This window comes from Eretmochelys imbricata, chromosome 14, assembly GCF_965152235.1.
Source record: "Eretmochelys imbricata isolate rEreImb1 chromosome 14, rEreImb1.hap1, whole genome shotgun sequence".
NCBI classification, from domain to species: domain Eukaryota; kingdom Metazoa; phylum Chordata; order Testudines; family Cheloniidae; genus Eretmochelys; species Eretmochelys imbricata.
Window position 1 is genome coordinate 14,015,070 of NC_135585.1, and position 14,877 is coordinate 14,029,946.

General features: G+C 45.6%; 1 protein-coding gene across 2 annotated transcripts; it reads right to left on the reverse strand.

Moving 5' to 3' along the window:
- Positions 1–991: 991 nt before the first annotated feature.
- LOC144274721 (CMRF35-like molecule 1) lies at positions 992–13,355 on the reverse strand. 2 transcript variants are annotated; one of them, XM_077833767.1, is made up of 7 exons: positions 13,243–13,355; positions 11,463–11,792; positions 10,554–10,674; positions 8,856–8,965; positions 4,872–4,924; positions 3,080–3,217; positions 992–2,736 (listed from the first exon to the last, which is right to left on the reverse strand). In XM_077833767.1, the coding sequence occupies exons 1-7, from the start codon at positions 13,280–13,282 to the stop codon at positions 2,587–2,589; spliced, it is 942 nt and encodes a 313-aa protein (XP_077689893.1). In that variant the 5' UTR covers positions 13,283–13,355; the 3' UTR covers positions 992–2,586. The 2 variants fall into 2 exon arrangements, with proteins under 2 accessions (XP_077689893.1, XP_077689894.1); XM_077833768.1 differs by lacking the exon at positions 3,080–3,217.
- Positions 13,356–14,877: the final 1,522 nt, after the last annotated feature.

The window sequence follows — 14,877 nt, forward strand, 5'->3', positions numbered from 1 at the left end:
GACTGAATGGGCATACCACTCCATTGACACAGGTAATGCTCACCCAATTAAAGTCCAACCTTACCAGGTGTCTCCTCAAGCTAAAACTGCTATAGAATGGGAGATCCAGGATATGCTACAGATGGGGGTAATCTGCCCCTCTGGCAGTGCATGGGCATCTCCAGTGGTTCTAGTTTCCAAACCAGATGGGAAGATACATTTTTGCGTGGACTACCATAAGCTAAATGCTGTAACTCGCCCAGACAACTATCCAATGCCATGCACAGATGAACTATTAGAGAAATTGGGACGGGCCCAGTTCATCTCTACCTTGGATTTAACCAAGGGGTACTGGCAGGTACCGCTAGATGAATCTGCCAAGGAAAGGTCAGCCTTCACCACACGTCAGGCTGTATGAATTTAATGTACTCCCTTTCGGGCTGAGGGATGCATGCACCACCTTCCAAAGACTTGTAGATGGTCTCCTAGCGGGATTAGGAGAATATGCAGTCATCTACCTTGACGATGTGGCCATATTTTCAGATTCCTGGGCAGAACACCTGGAACATCTACAAAAAGTCTTTGAGCGCATAAGGGAGGCAGGACTAACTGTTAAGGCTAAGAAGTGTCAAATAGGCCTAAACAGAGTGACTTACCTTGTACACCAGGTGGGTCAAGGAACTATCAACCCCCTACAGGCCAAAGAGGATGCTATCCAAAAGTGGCCTGTCCCAAAGTCAAAGAAACAGGTCCAATCCTTCTTTGGCTTGGCCGGATATTACAGGCGATTTGTACCTCAATACAGCCAAAACGCCACCCCACTGACAGACCTAACCAAAAAGAAACAGCCAAATGCTGTTCAGTGGACTGAAGACTGTCAGAAGGCCTTTAACCAGCTTAAAGCGACACTCATGTCTGACCCTGTGCTAAGGGCCCCAGACTTTGACAAACCGTTCCTAGTAACCACAGATGCATCCGAGCGTGGTGTGGGATCAGTTTTAATGCAGGAAGGACCGGATCAAGAATTCCACCCTGTAGTGTTTCTCAGCAAGAAGCTGTCTGAGAGGGAAAGCAACTGGTCAGTCAGTGAAAAAGAATGTTACGCCATTGTCTACGCTCTGGAAAAGCTACGCCCATATGTTTGGGGACGGCGTTTCTACCTGCAAACCGACCATGCTGCGCTACAGTGGCTTCATACTGCCACGGGAAATAACAAAAAACGTATTCAGTGGAGTTTAGCTCTCCAAGATTTTGATTTCAACATCCAACACGTCTCAGCTTCTAACAAAGTGGCTGATGCCCTCTCCCTTGAAAGTTTCCCAGAATCAACTGGTTAAAATCATCCTTGAGATGTGACAAATATTGTTAGTCTTTATATACTTGGTAGTATATTTAGAGGTGCATGTGTCTTATTAACTCTGTTTTCCCCTAGTGCTCCAGGAAGAAATCACAGCCAGAGTTTCACCCTATCTGTGATTTGGGGGGCGTGTCATAAATATAAAGGGAAGGGTAAACACCTTTAAATCCCTCCTGGCCACAGGAAAAACCCTTTCACCTGTAAAGGATTAAGAAGCTAGGATAACCTCGCTGGCACCTGACCAAAATGACCAATGAGGAGACAAGATACTTTCAAAGCTGGAGGGGGGGGGAGAAACAAAGGGTTCTCTCTGTCTGTGTGATGCTTTTGCCAGGAACAGAACAGGAATAGAGTCTTAGAACTTAGTAAGTAATCTAGCTAGAGATGTGTTAGATTCTGTTTTGTTTAAATGGCTGAGAAAATAAGTTGTACTGAATGGAATGTAGATTCCTGTTTTTGTGTTTTTTTGTAACTTAAGGTTTTGCTTAGAGGGATTCTCTATGTTTTGAATCTGATTACCCTGTAAGGTATTTACCATCCTGATTTTACAGAGGTGATTCTTTTACTTTTTTTCTTCAATTAAAATTCTTCTTTTAAGAACCTGATTGCTTTTTCATTGTTCTTAAGATCCAAGGGTTTGGGTCTGTGTTCACCTATGCAAATTGATGAGGATTTTTATCAAGCCTTCCCCAGGAAAGGGGGTGTAGGGTTTGGGGAGGATTTTGGGGGGAAAGACGTTTCCAAGCGGGATCTTTCCCGGTTAAATATCTGTTAGACACTTGGTGGTGGCAGCAATAAAGTCCAAGGGCAAAAGGTAAAATAGTTTGTACCTTGGGGAAGTTTTAACCTAAGCTGGTAAAAATAAGCTTAGCGGGTTTTCATGCAGGTCCCCACATCTGTACCCTGGAGTTTAGAGTGGGGAAGGAACCTTGACAGCAATTGTTTGGCATTGGAGCAGAGAGATGCCACAACAAGCACCAGAGGAATACCTCCAGCCCTCCAGGAACCTGAGCCACCAAGCCTTTGTGCTATTTCAAGCTGATGTCCAGGAAAAGAGAAGCATTTTGTAGTAGCTGTTGCCCCCCAGTACATTTCTGAAGACAGTCATGCTGGAAGTGGGACCTCCCCACCACATCTTGCTGTTGGCAGATTGCTCAGCAGAAGCAGGGCAGAGAGAATGCCCGTCTGGAAGCTTTCATGGGACAGTAGGAAAATAAGGACTGTTAAATATCCTGTAAGTAGGAAGGGCTTCAGCCTGCAGCTTTTCTCCCACACTTTGCTTGACGACAAATCATGGGGGGACGGGGTGTGATTGGGCACATATTGACGTAGGTGTCTTCCTGATCTGTGGCTGAGCAGTGCTCTGGGCCAGAAGAAACTGCTTCTCTCCCTCCTGAAACCTGAAATAAAGACACCATGAATCAGAGAGAAGAAACTACAAGAAGAGGAGATGGAGTAACTTGGAGCAGGTCCAGGCAGAAGACGAGAACATTTGCAAACCACAGCTGATTCTTCCAAGTGACCCCTGGCTTTAATTAGGTTGTGCCTTGCTGAAGGGTTCACGAGTTGCTGCTGCTGAAAGGGGCTGGTTAGTGGTAAGAAAGAGGAAGAGGGAAGGTTTTGCCCTGAATTGGTGCAGATTCCCTTTTGGAACAGTGTCCTCCAGGCCTGGAAGCAGGGAGTTTCAGAATCGGGGAGTACACCCTCCAGCAGCAGTATGCTGTCACTGGGTTTTCTTCCTACCTGATTCCTCAGAGGGATGTTTTCATAGTTGGACGCCGGATCGGCTGAGCAGGGCAGGTACTGCTTGTTCATATAGATTGCCATCTGGCCTGTGGCAGCAGGATCTGATGCACTGAAGGGAAGGGTGTGCCCAAGATTCTAAAACAGGCATGGGAGGTGCTCAGAGCTAACAGGAAACTCTAAGGGACCCCTCTTACCAAAATGCCACACTGAGGAGCTAAAGGGGTGGGGTTGGCAGGAAGTGACTCCTTCCCTGTACTGCCCTAAGCTACAGCCATGTTAAAAATGGCACCCTTGCTGTCTGAGTCTAAATAATGACCCCTCCCCCTCCACACTGGTTAATCAGCAGGGCGGGGAATTTCCTGTTAAAAGCACAAGTCTCTATGAGGTGAGTGTGACCCAAGGAACTCTGGTGCCAACTTCCAGAGGGCACCAGGGGTGCAGAGGGTTTACAAAGATCCCCTGGGTCAGATATATACATAGTTCACCGACGGGTGGCATGTGCCGTCTCTGCCGAGCCCCAGTTGCCCATTGGTCCTCAATCATTGCACAATGTGCGTGTGGATAGTATTGAAGGAGTTATGTATCTATACAGAAATTACGTTCATAAGGGCTTGGAATTAAGACAGGTCACCAGCAAGTGAGACACCTCGGAGATGTTCCTTGCAGGCAGGAAGTAACACACACCTCTCTCCCTGTCTGCCCATTTGGATACTGTGTATCGTATGCTGCACACTGTCTGCCTATTTACACCCAGAGCTGGGGAGGACTGAGAGACTGTGAAGTCTACCAGCGAGGAAATCTACCTGAATAAACAAACAGCCGGGGGAGGGGAGTGTCCTGTTTATGAATAAAGATAAAGGGTTGTCTCTTAGAGTACAAAGTGACATGTTGGATCCTTCACCTGGGAGGCAAACTGACAGCGTGCTTGGCTCATGAAAGGGGAACACAGCCAACCTGGTTGTAAGGCACTGTACAGATTTAGGGTGAGCAACACTCTACAAGACATGTGAGGAGCTTGTTCATTAAGTCTAGGCTCTAGAATGCGTTAGGATTTTGTTTTATGGGAAACCATTTGTTTTCAATACCTCAGCTTGCTGTTCCTTGAATTTCTCTGCTTTGTTAAATAAACTTCTCTAAACGCTGTTTGTTCAGTGGAGCAGTGACCTGAGGTGGAACTGGCCAGCTGGGGTGTATTACTGTTTGGAAGTGTTGAATCTGTGAGCACAAGTCTCCAGCGAATTAGGGGCTGGACACTCCAGGGAGATGCTTGGAGGGTTCAAGGTTTGGGATGTACCTACCGCTAACCTGTAGCAGAACAGTGAGGCCTGTGGGGCCTAGAGGGGAGGGCTTATGTTGCCTGTGGCTGGTGGAGCTGGGGAGCTGACCCACGACAGGCACAGACAGGGCTTCCTCATGCTAAGGGCAAGGGGTAGCGAGGTGCCCCCACAATCATGGGTACCGTCGGAAAGCGTCACACTGAGCTACAATAGTAACTCCCTTAGCCGGTAGGGGTAGCATGTGCTTAATTTCTTATGTGAACCAGCCACTAGAGGGAGACAGACACCTTCTGCGCTAGTGTAGATTGACTCGACTCTGACGTTATACCTTTCCTAGGACTTAGTAGCACTGAGTGAATGGTGAAGGTGTGTCACCTTTTCAGGGGTTCAGTAATGTGTGAAATACTCTAAACTCAGAGAGCCACTGACAATCTTCTATTCTATCCTGTATATGTTATTGTACTGAGCTAATCACCACTGTATCTGAGCACCTACCCGCGAGCCTATCTTACCTTCTTATAGAGATAGAAGTTCTTATCCTTTTGTCCTGGTGTGTCCTCAAGGGCTGAAATAATCAGAAACAGGAAATGTATCAAGCTGATGTAAAGCTATTTTTATTTATGGCTAGGCCTTTCTAAGTCACTTGTTGCAGTAGTATCCTGCGCCCTAGATGCAATGTCAGGGAAGCAAAGCCTTCCTAGGACCAAGTGTTACTACTATCTCCATCTGGGAGCTTTTGCAAAGGAATTTGTCAACCATTGGACTGTGTGTTTAGGTAACTCACTGGGGGACCGTCCTGTGTCGAAGAGGACCCAGCTTTTTAGATCTAAATGAACCAGATCAGCTTTCAAGGCCAAACACAGACCCAGCCCTCAGGATCAGCTCTGCAAGTGGAGCAGAGATCCGTAGTGCTTTGCAGCGCCCAGGGAAAGCAGTAGCGTCAGCTCCTTGGTGGGCTACACTCCTGCTCCCATGAGCCTCTCATCACCAACACCATGAGGTTAGGGCCCTGTGGATGTGTCTGGCAAGGAGATACATCCCCAGTGTCTTTTTAGAGATCTCCAAGTCTCTGGGGACAGTTTCCCTTTTAAGGATTAGCAGTTTGGCTCAGAGCCTTGAAGTTATTTAGGCTCCTAATTTGTTAGAAACCTAAATTCCTTTGAGGATCTGGACCTTTCTGCTTTGAGAATTCCTTTTTCATGCAGCATGCAAATGAAAGACAGAGAGCTACAGTTGGGGGGTGAAAGGTCAGTAATATTTCTCTGTCTCTAACTGGCTGCTGCAGCGTTCCTGCCGATCTCTTCCCAGAATTAGAAAAAAAGAGAGCCCTGTAGCTGGACCCCCACATGGGGGGCTAACAGTGCAGGGTGGCTGCAGCTCAGCTGAAGGTGAGCGGGAAGATTAGGATTGTCCAGAAAATGTGGTGTTCTAGGCTTCATTTACATGCAAAAATTGCCCCAGTTTAAAGTAAATCAGCTCAAAACCCAATTTAGATAAACAAGGGCAGAACTCTGGGTAGACTCGTATTTCAGTATGAGAACGACTTGCTTCAGTTTAGCTGAAGTGAATACGAAACTGGCTTAAACTAAATCTATATAAGCCACTCTTAAACTGAAATAAATAAATCATTGTGGAAAAGGCAGAGGTGCTTCATGACTTCTTTGTTTCGGTTTTCACCAAGAAGGTTGGTGCTGATTGGACGTCTAACAGTGAATGCCAGTGAAAATGAGGTAGGATCAGAAGAGACTAAAACAGGGAAAGAACAAGTTAAAAATTACTTGGACAAATTAGATGTCTTCAAGTCACCAGAGCCTGATGAAATACATCCTAGAATACTCAAGGAGCTGACTGAGGAGATATCTGAGCCATTAGCGATTATCTTTGAAAAGTCGTGGAAGACAGGAGAGATTCCAGAAGACTAGAAAAGGGCAAATATCATGCCAATCTATAAGAAGGGAAATAAGGACAACCCAAGGAATTACAGACAGTCAGCTTAACTTCTGTACCCAGAAAGGACAGGTTTCAGAGTAGCAGCCATGTTAGTCTGTATTCGCAAAAAGAAAGGGAGTACTTGTGGCACCTTAGAGACTAACAAATTTATTTGAGCATAAGCTTTCATGAGCTACAGCTCACTTCATTGGATGCATGCAGTGGAAAATACAGTGGAAAATTCAGTGGAAAGTACCCAGAAAAATAATGGAGCAAGTAATTAAGCAATCAATTTGCAAACATCTAGAAGATAATAAGGTGATAAGTAACAGCATGATTTTATCAAAAACAAATAGTGTCAAGCCAACCTGATAGCTTTCTTTAACAGGGAAACAAGCCTTGTGTATCGGGGGAAGCAGTAGATGTAGTATATCTTGACTTTAGTAAAGCTTTTAATACTGTTTCACATGACCTTCTCATAAACAAACTAAGGAAATGCAACCTAGATGGAGCTACTCTAAGGTGGGTGCAAAACTGATTGGAAAACCATTTCCAGAGAGCAGTTATCAGTGGTTCGCAGTCATGCTGGAAGGGCATAACGAGTGGGGTCCCACAGGGATCAGTTCTGGGTCTGGTTCTGTTTAATATCTTTATCAGTGATTTAGATAATGGCATACGGAGTACACTTAGAAAGTTTGCAGACGATACCAAGCTGGGAGGGGCTGCAAGTGGTTTGGGGGATAGAATTAAAATTCAAAATGATCTGGACAAACTGGAGAAATGGTCTGAAGTAAATAGGATGAAATTCAATAAGGGCAAATGCAAAGTACTCCACTTAGGAAGGAACAAGAAGTTGCACATATACAAAATGGGAAATGACTGTCTAGGAAGGAGTAGTGTGGAAAGGGATCTGAGGGTCATAGTGGACCACGAGCTAAATGTGAGTCAACAGTGTAACGCTGTTGCAAAAAAAGCAAACATCATTCTGGGATGTATTAGCAGGAGTGTTGTAAGCAAGACATGAGAAGTAATTCTTTTGCTCTACTCCATGCTGATTACGCCTTGACTGGAATATTGTGTCCAGTTCTTGATGCCACATTTCAGGAAGGATGATCATGTGGACAAATTGGAGAGAGTCCAGAGAAGAGCGACAAAAATGATGAAAAGTTTAGAAAACATGACCTATGAGGGAAGATTGAAAAAATTGGGTTTGTTTAGTCTGGAAAAGAGAAGACTGAGAGGGGACACGATGACAGTTTTCATGTAAAATGGTGGTACAAGAAGGAGGAAGAAAAATTGTTGTTCTTAACCTCTGAGGATAGGACAAGAAGCAATGGGCTTAAATTGCAGCAAGGGAGATTTAGGTTGGACGTTAGAAAAAACTTCTGAACTATCAAGGTGATTAAGTATTGGAATAAATTGCCTAGGGAGGTTGTGGAGTCTCCATCATTGGAGATTTTTAAGAGCAGGTCAGACAAACACCTGCCAGGGATGGTCCAGATAATACTTAGTCCTGCCTTGAGTGCAGGGGACTGGACTAGATGACCTCTCAAGGTCCCATCCAGTTCTATGATTGTGTTACTTGTATTATCATAGGGTCTAGGAGCACCAGTCATGGCTGAGGACCCCCATTGTGCTAGGTGCTGTACAAACACAGAACAAAGAGACCCAAAGAGCTTACAAACTAAGTAGAAGACGCGGGACAACGGATGGGTTCTGATAGACAGGGGAGGACCAGGAAACTCTGTGACAATAGTTGCCAGCATAATAGGCCACGGTCTCCACACACCAGCAGCCTTATAAATAAATAATAAAATAAATGTCTACAGAGACTTTGCTCCAGTTTAGCTAAATCATGTCTTGACCCAATTTAAGTTAAACTGCTGCAGCTTTCTCATGCAGCAGCGGCCCTGGCGTTGGTTCGGTTCTTTTTGCTGAGGCAGTGATTGCACGCCCTCTGGCTGAGGTGACGGAGGAAAAGACTTTGTCAGCTATTTCGCTGTTATTAGTACCCATCAGAACCTGGCAAGCCCAGCTGCAGCTGATTGGAAGTCACAGGATTACCAGAACCTGAGGCAGCATGGGGCTTGTGGGGTAGACAGCTTTGCAGGAAAAGCTGGGAATCACTATAGGCCAGAGGAGCAGTTCTTAGGAGCAGCTGATGAAATCAGGTAATCAAGGGGAATTTGTTTCTTTTGCTGAGTGTTAATGAATCTTATTTAAACAGCTGATTTCTACATGGTCAGAAACAACTGGTTTGTTTGCTTTTTAACTAGCCAGCTCCTGTATCTAGCCTGAGCTAGGTACCTGCTCCGTCACTTTGGCTGGGGATGTGTGATAGCGGGGGCTGGGTGAGCTGTGGGGATCTACCAGTTTGTACAGCCATGCAACCTGCTGCATGGAGTAACTGACGAAGTACGTGAGGTGAATTTAGAGAGTGTCTGTCTTGTGCTGTTATTTTGGGGACAGGAACAATATGGTCCTTAGGAAGGAAGCAAAATAATTGGGCTGCACCATCCGGAGAATGAAGTGACACTTAGTAGCAAAATTGATCAGAGAATTTTTACCTTTGCTCCTCCTCTGTGATGCTCTTCTAAACTTTACAGCAATGAACACAATCAAAGATAGAACCAGCAGGACGGATGGGATCAGGATATGGAGGACGAGGTTTGGTATACTAGGCGAAGGAGAAGAGAATGTTTATTTCTACCCTTAACGGTCACACTTTGTTATATAAAGACTAGACATATACCTTGCTCCCCTCTCAAGTTGTTTGAAGGGGTGGGTAAGTATTAGGCAACCCCTATCTGTTTTTTACAGATGGGAAACTGAGGCACAAGTACAGTGACTTGCTTCAAAGTAGCACATTGAGTCAGTTGCAGAGCTGAGGCTAACAACTTACTACGCTGGATTTCAGCATCCAACTGAATAAACAGAAACCATTCTGCAAAGGAAAATTTGGCAATCTAACTAGCAGGCCTAGCTTTCCTCTTTGCACAGCAAGGTTTAAATGTGTAGTAGGGCCTAGGTCTTTAAAGACATTTAGATGTCTCACTCTCCCTGCCCTCAATGAGAGTTAAGCACCTAAATACATCTGAGAATCTAGGCCCAGGTGACCAGAGACATGAGTTTGCTGGCCTCAGCATAGTGCCTAACAAAGGTCTGATCTCAACAAAAACCTACAGAGTGCGACAGCAGTGGGCACGATTCTAGTGACCCTAACAGGGCCTCTGTGGTTGGCACTTCAAAAACAAACTCTTTTTATTGATTAAATTTACTTAATTAAATCAGGTTAAAACTGTTAGACTATTTTCATCTGAGCTAGGGTAAAACCCCTGTTCTGTTTAGGGATGGCAGTGTTACCTAGTGGTTAGAGCCTTGGACCCAGCATCAGGAGACCTGGGTTCTATTCCTGGCTCTGCAACTGGCCTGCTGGCTGACCCTGAGCAAGTCATGTCACCTCTTGTGCCTCCGTTTCCCCATCTGTAAAATGGTGTTAATGATACTGACCTCCTTTGTAAAGTGCCTGGAGATCTGTGGAGGAAAAGTGCTCGATGTTGTTGTTCTCTTAGAGACTTGCACTGCATCTTTTGCCATGAATTTTTGGCTTTTCTGATTAAAAAGTTAGACACAATCGTACAGAATGCAGTGTCACACACACCCCTTCCAGTGCTGGGGTTTGTCAACTGCGTCTGCCGCAGTGTGAAGGAAACAATGGACAACAACTTCAAGATGGAAATTTCAGATATTCTGTCATCTGATTGACATGTTCAGTACATCTCCCTGCCTGACTGGAAAGCCCAATAGAATAGCAAGAGTCCTGCATGTCAGATGTGAGGGGAAATGCAGCGCTAGCTCTTTAAAATTGGACCACATCAGGCTGGAAGAGTGGTGAGTGTGGGCGGGGGGTGTTTTTTGCTTTCTTTTTGTTTGCAAGTGTGGGCGTGATACAGTATAATGCAATGGAATTCACCTTGCAGGGCAGAAAATAGTTTGCAGGACAGGAAGGACTGTATAGCAGCAGAACTGTCTGGCCCTGACTTGGATGATAAATGACCCTACCTCAACTTGTAAACTCAGCTAAAAATCTCGCCGTCACCTGTGAGTTCTAGGCTCCTACATGCTGCCTGAGTTTGACTTAAAGCCTTGGCATCTGTAAGGATTGTAGCTCTGACTTCGGAGGGCTGTGTAGAGACCCCAAACCTGCCATGGAGCTTGGGGAAAGGAGACCTCACAGTGCCTCCAGCATGAGTTTGGGCACTCACCCGGCAGGAGCATCACTACTGTAAAAGGCGGAGGTGGATTTTTCCACTTCAGGAACAGTCCATGGGGAGGTGGCAATGGTCAGGTCCTTTTCTGGCGTCGTTGGCGGTGAGGTAGGAACAGCTGCAAATGACAGCAGACAGAGCTGGATCACCACGCCCTTGTTTATCCATTTCCTGTTTGAGACGGCACCTGCCTTCATGGTGGCTGGGCTATTAAAGCCCCTTGACGTGTGTACTAGCTAGGCCATTGCAAGTGGAGAAAGGGGGTGTGGTGTTGTTTTAACACAGTAGCTGTAATTCTGTATCCTACTTGAACCGCTGGTGGCCCCCAGTGAGATAACGTAGCTTTGCAGTATGCCAAATAAAGGAACCTGAGGGACGAGACTGGAGTTGGACTGAGTTCTCGGGGGGCTAAGTGGAAGAGGTTTGGGGGGAACTCCAACAATATTGAGGGACTGGGGAGAGTGAGCGAGACTTGGCTTCCTCTGCAGGGATCAGTGGTGGCAGCAGAGGAAGGAAATGAGACAGAACTATTCTGACATGAGCACATGGTGTTTAAATGCCTCATCCTGCATTATTGGCCAACAAGTGAGCAGATAGGCCCTGGCTTCTCCTCCCCTTCCCTCTGTACCTCTATCTCAGTCCATATTCTTCCCCACTCCATTGAGATAGGAACATGGGAATCAGCACACTGAGTCAAATAAACTGTTCCTCTAGCCAGGGAGACTCTGGGAACTCGGGAATTGCGGTTCACTGATTGTTACTGGCCAGGCGAGGTTTCAACTGGCAGAGTCCTCAGGAGTGTGCTGGCCGGGCAGACAAGCTGGTGTGCCAGGGCTCTGACTCCTAGCTTAGCAGCAGCAGGTGCTGGGTGACTGGCACAACACATCACACCCTTGAAGGACTTACCTGGGAAAACACACACATTGACAGCGACCATGCCGTCAAAGCCGCTCTTCTCTATCCCGCACCAGTAAACATCCTGGTCGCCCAGTGCCAGGCTCTCCATGGTCACAGTGAACGTGCACTGCGTGTGATCATCTTGGATGGAGACTCTGTCCCCTGCCACCTCTGCCTCTGAACTGTTGGTCTGAACAGCTACGGAGCAGGATATCCACATTTCTCCTCTGCACCAGTATTTCTTATAGTTCTGGTAAGCCTCATTGTACTGACATTGCACAGACACCGACCCTCCCACGGGGCCGCTCACCTCCCTAGGGCCGGTCAGAGCCCAACAGCCTGCAAAAGACAGAATTGCTTTCATTGCTTTCCTGCTGAGCAAAAACAAGTGACAAAGAGACATACTTCAGAACTAGTTAGCCAGATCAACCTTTTGTGCCTGGATATTCCTGTGTGGAAGGAGACAGCTGCTTTGTGGTGGATCTAAGGTGGTGAAAGCTGATAGCCTGGGCCTTAGAAGATCTGGGTCCAAGTCCCCAGTCCTCCACAGACTCTTTATGTGACCCTGGGCAAGTTCCTTCACCTCTCTCTGCTTCAGTTCCCTTGAGGATAATAGTGCTTCCCTGCCTCACAGGGGTGTTGTGTGGGTCTGTTTCACAAGAAATGTTTTGGTGGCCTCAGAATGCAGCCACCAATTCTTGCGGGGGGCCATTCTGACACGTTTCCCTAAAGTAGTTAATTAACTTTAGGAAAATCAAATAAATATTTACATAGCCATGTGAAAATCATTGTAATTCATTTAAGTAGGTTTTTATTGCAGACTCAATAATAAAAATAATATACAGTTGTCTCTATTCTTTACTGGACCTAGATAGAATAGAAACAAATCAGGTGGTTTGCATGTTCTTGTCTTTTGTTGTTGTTTCTTTTGCTTGTTTGGTTCCTTTTTTTAAGACTTGCCAGCTAGGAAGTCTGTTTCTGTGAAAAGTGATATCTGTATGTTTGTTAACACTGCTTTGCTTCTCATCTCCCCCCTGCCCTCCCCTGCCCCAAAAAATCATGGCATTTGTTCTCCTTTTGTGGCTTTTCAGATAGAAATACTCACTGCATTGGTCAGGTTTGTCAGCTGTGTCTAAGTGACTTAGGAGCCCAAGTCCCAGTGCCTTTCAGTGCCACTTGTTCTCCTGCGTCACGTGTGACATTGAAAACCCGACCTCACAATACTATTTAAAAAGCAAGCAAACAAAAAATAGGTGCATAACTGGTCTGCATCCCACTTGGAAGTGACTGCACTGGGGACGTTACTATCATCTGCAGAGCACTTGATTGCAGTGAAATTCCTTCTCAAACCAACTTGCCGCATGGGGGTTGAGGGAGGAGAGGAAAATGTGTTAAGGGAAGTTAGAGGACAATCCTCCAGAGCCATCGGTGGCAGGGAAGGGTACAATTATTAGACTTGGGGGAGTCTAATTCCTCCCCCTATCTTAAAGGAAAAACTGTAGTACTAAGGTCCCTGGTGAGATTTTCCAAACCACTTCAACCCACTGCAGCACTGAAATGTTTTGGTTTTTATGTAGGACATTTTCTCCAGGGCCATGGAAATTCCTGCAGGTTGGCTTTAAACTAGGACATTCTCTCCTGTTATCTGTTCAAACCTGTGCTTAACATCAGGCACTTGGGTGGAGGACCTGAGGGCAGAAATGATTAGTAGCCAAAGCTCCTATTGCTCCAACAGGAGCAGATCTGCCTCCTGGGTCTATTTCTATTGATCTAAAGAATCCTGTCTCACCTGGCAAAAGAATCCAAGCCCGGACAAGGAAACTCCTCATGGTCCTGGTTCTTTCTTCAGACAGCAGAATGTGGACTATCAGCGTATCCGGTGTGGTCTCAATGAAGGCAGGGTTCTGTGTTTTTTCGAATCTAAAATGTACTGACAAATGGATTTAGTTTCAGACTTCCTTTCTCTTTACAGTTTCATTTCCTCCTAAACTCGTGGCAGCTGAATGGTCTCATTCTGTGGGGGCGGCTTTTTTAGAATGTGTCATTTCAACCGCATTTATTCAGGGAAATCCAGATCTGTGTGATGTTTCTGTTTCACAGTCCAGTCAAAGTCTAATTCTTAACTCCTGCACCCCTCCCAGAATGGAACATCTCAAAGTGCCCTCAAAGCACAAGTTTCCAGGGCTATCCAATGCCTAAAATGAGATACAAAGTGGGTGGATGGTTTTAGATTTAATAACCCCCAAGAAACCTAAACATATGCGTCTGATCCTGTGGGGTGCTAAGCATCAGCACCTTCAATTCCTGTTAGTCTGTGGGAGTTGAAGGCACCCATTGCAGAGACTGCTTAGACCTAGTAGGATCAGACTCAATATAGGGAGAAGGCAAATGTACTAAAAGTCAACACCACCACTAAAAATAAGCTGTCTCTGCTATATTCTTAATGGGCTGGACTCTGCTTTCACTTATACTCCAGCAGACCATTCATCAGATTTGCCTAGTGATTAGAATGTGAGAAGTGAGTGGAGGTGAATACCTGGCTGCGCACATGGTGTCGCCAGGAGGGCTCCAGCTTTCTCAACTGTGGGATGCTGCTCTGAGAAACAGGAGAGATGGGGCCCACCTATCAAGGAAGGGAGGAGTATCTGCAGAGACAGAATGGTCATAAATCTTCTATCAAAAAGCTTCGTTGATGGAAAATGGCTTTTTGAGGGGAAAGAATTTTTTCCATACATTTCCGTTTTCATCACAATCGTTTGGGTTTTCATAAAAATATTGAAATTTTCTACATTCAGAAGCTGAATGTTTGGGGCCTTTATTTTGGTGAAAACATGAAAAATGTCAACAAAAATGAGAATTTCTGGTTTTGCATCATTGTTCGCTTGTGCAGGGGGATAATTTCCTGACCCTCTCTCTTGGTGTATCTCTCCCTGTATCTAAAGTGTTCAGAACTTCATCATAATGATATTGTACAGGAACATCTCAGTCTCACGCTCTGTAACCAAAGGTAGATAACACAGTCGAGGGACTGACTCTACTTAAACCGCTTTAACCACAATAGTATTGGTGTCTCGCTGTTGTCTTTGCTCTCAACACAACATTAAAAGTAAGAGGAAACCGCATGAACACAGTTGGGTTCCAAACAACCATATGTTTACTAACTATATACAACACCGAGCTAGATATACACTTCTGTTATAGAAGTCAGGGAGACCCATGTGAGGTCTCCCCGCTATTTAAATGGACACTGCCCAATTCCTGTACACCTACATGCAGTAAAACTCCAGCTATATGTGATCATCATTCCCTTATAACTCTCACCCAGTGCTGGGTTAATAATCTAGTTGCAGCCCTGCACATCAACTGTCCTTATGAAAATTCTCCCTTACTGTGACGTTCCCCAGGTACAACCTGAACTGCCGTG

Excerpts from the sequence above, each read along its gene's own strand:
- LOC144274721 (XM_077833767.1), bottom strand. The coding sequence starts at position 13,282 with ATGAGGAGTTTCCTTGTCCGGGCTTGGATTCTTTTGCCAG. Across the intron at positions 3,218-4,871 it reads ACTTCTATCTCTATAAGAAG|AATCTTGGGCACACCCTTCC; the intron begins GTAAGATAGGCT and ends TGCCTGTTTTAG. Across the intron at positions 2,737-3,079 it reads ACATCCCTCTGAGGAATCAG|GTTTCAGGAGGGAGAGAAGC; the intron begins GTAGGAAGAAAA and ends TCTTTATTTCAG.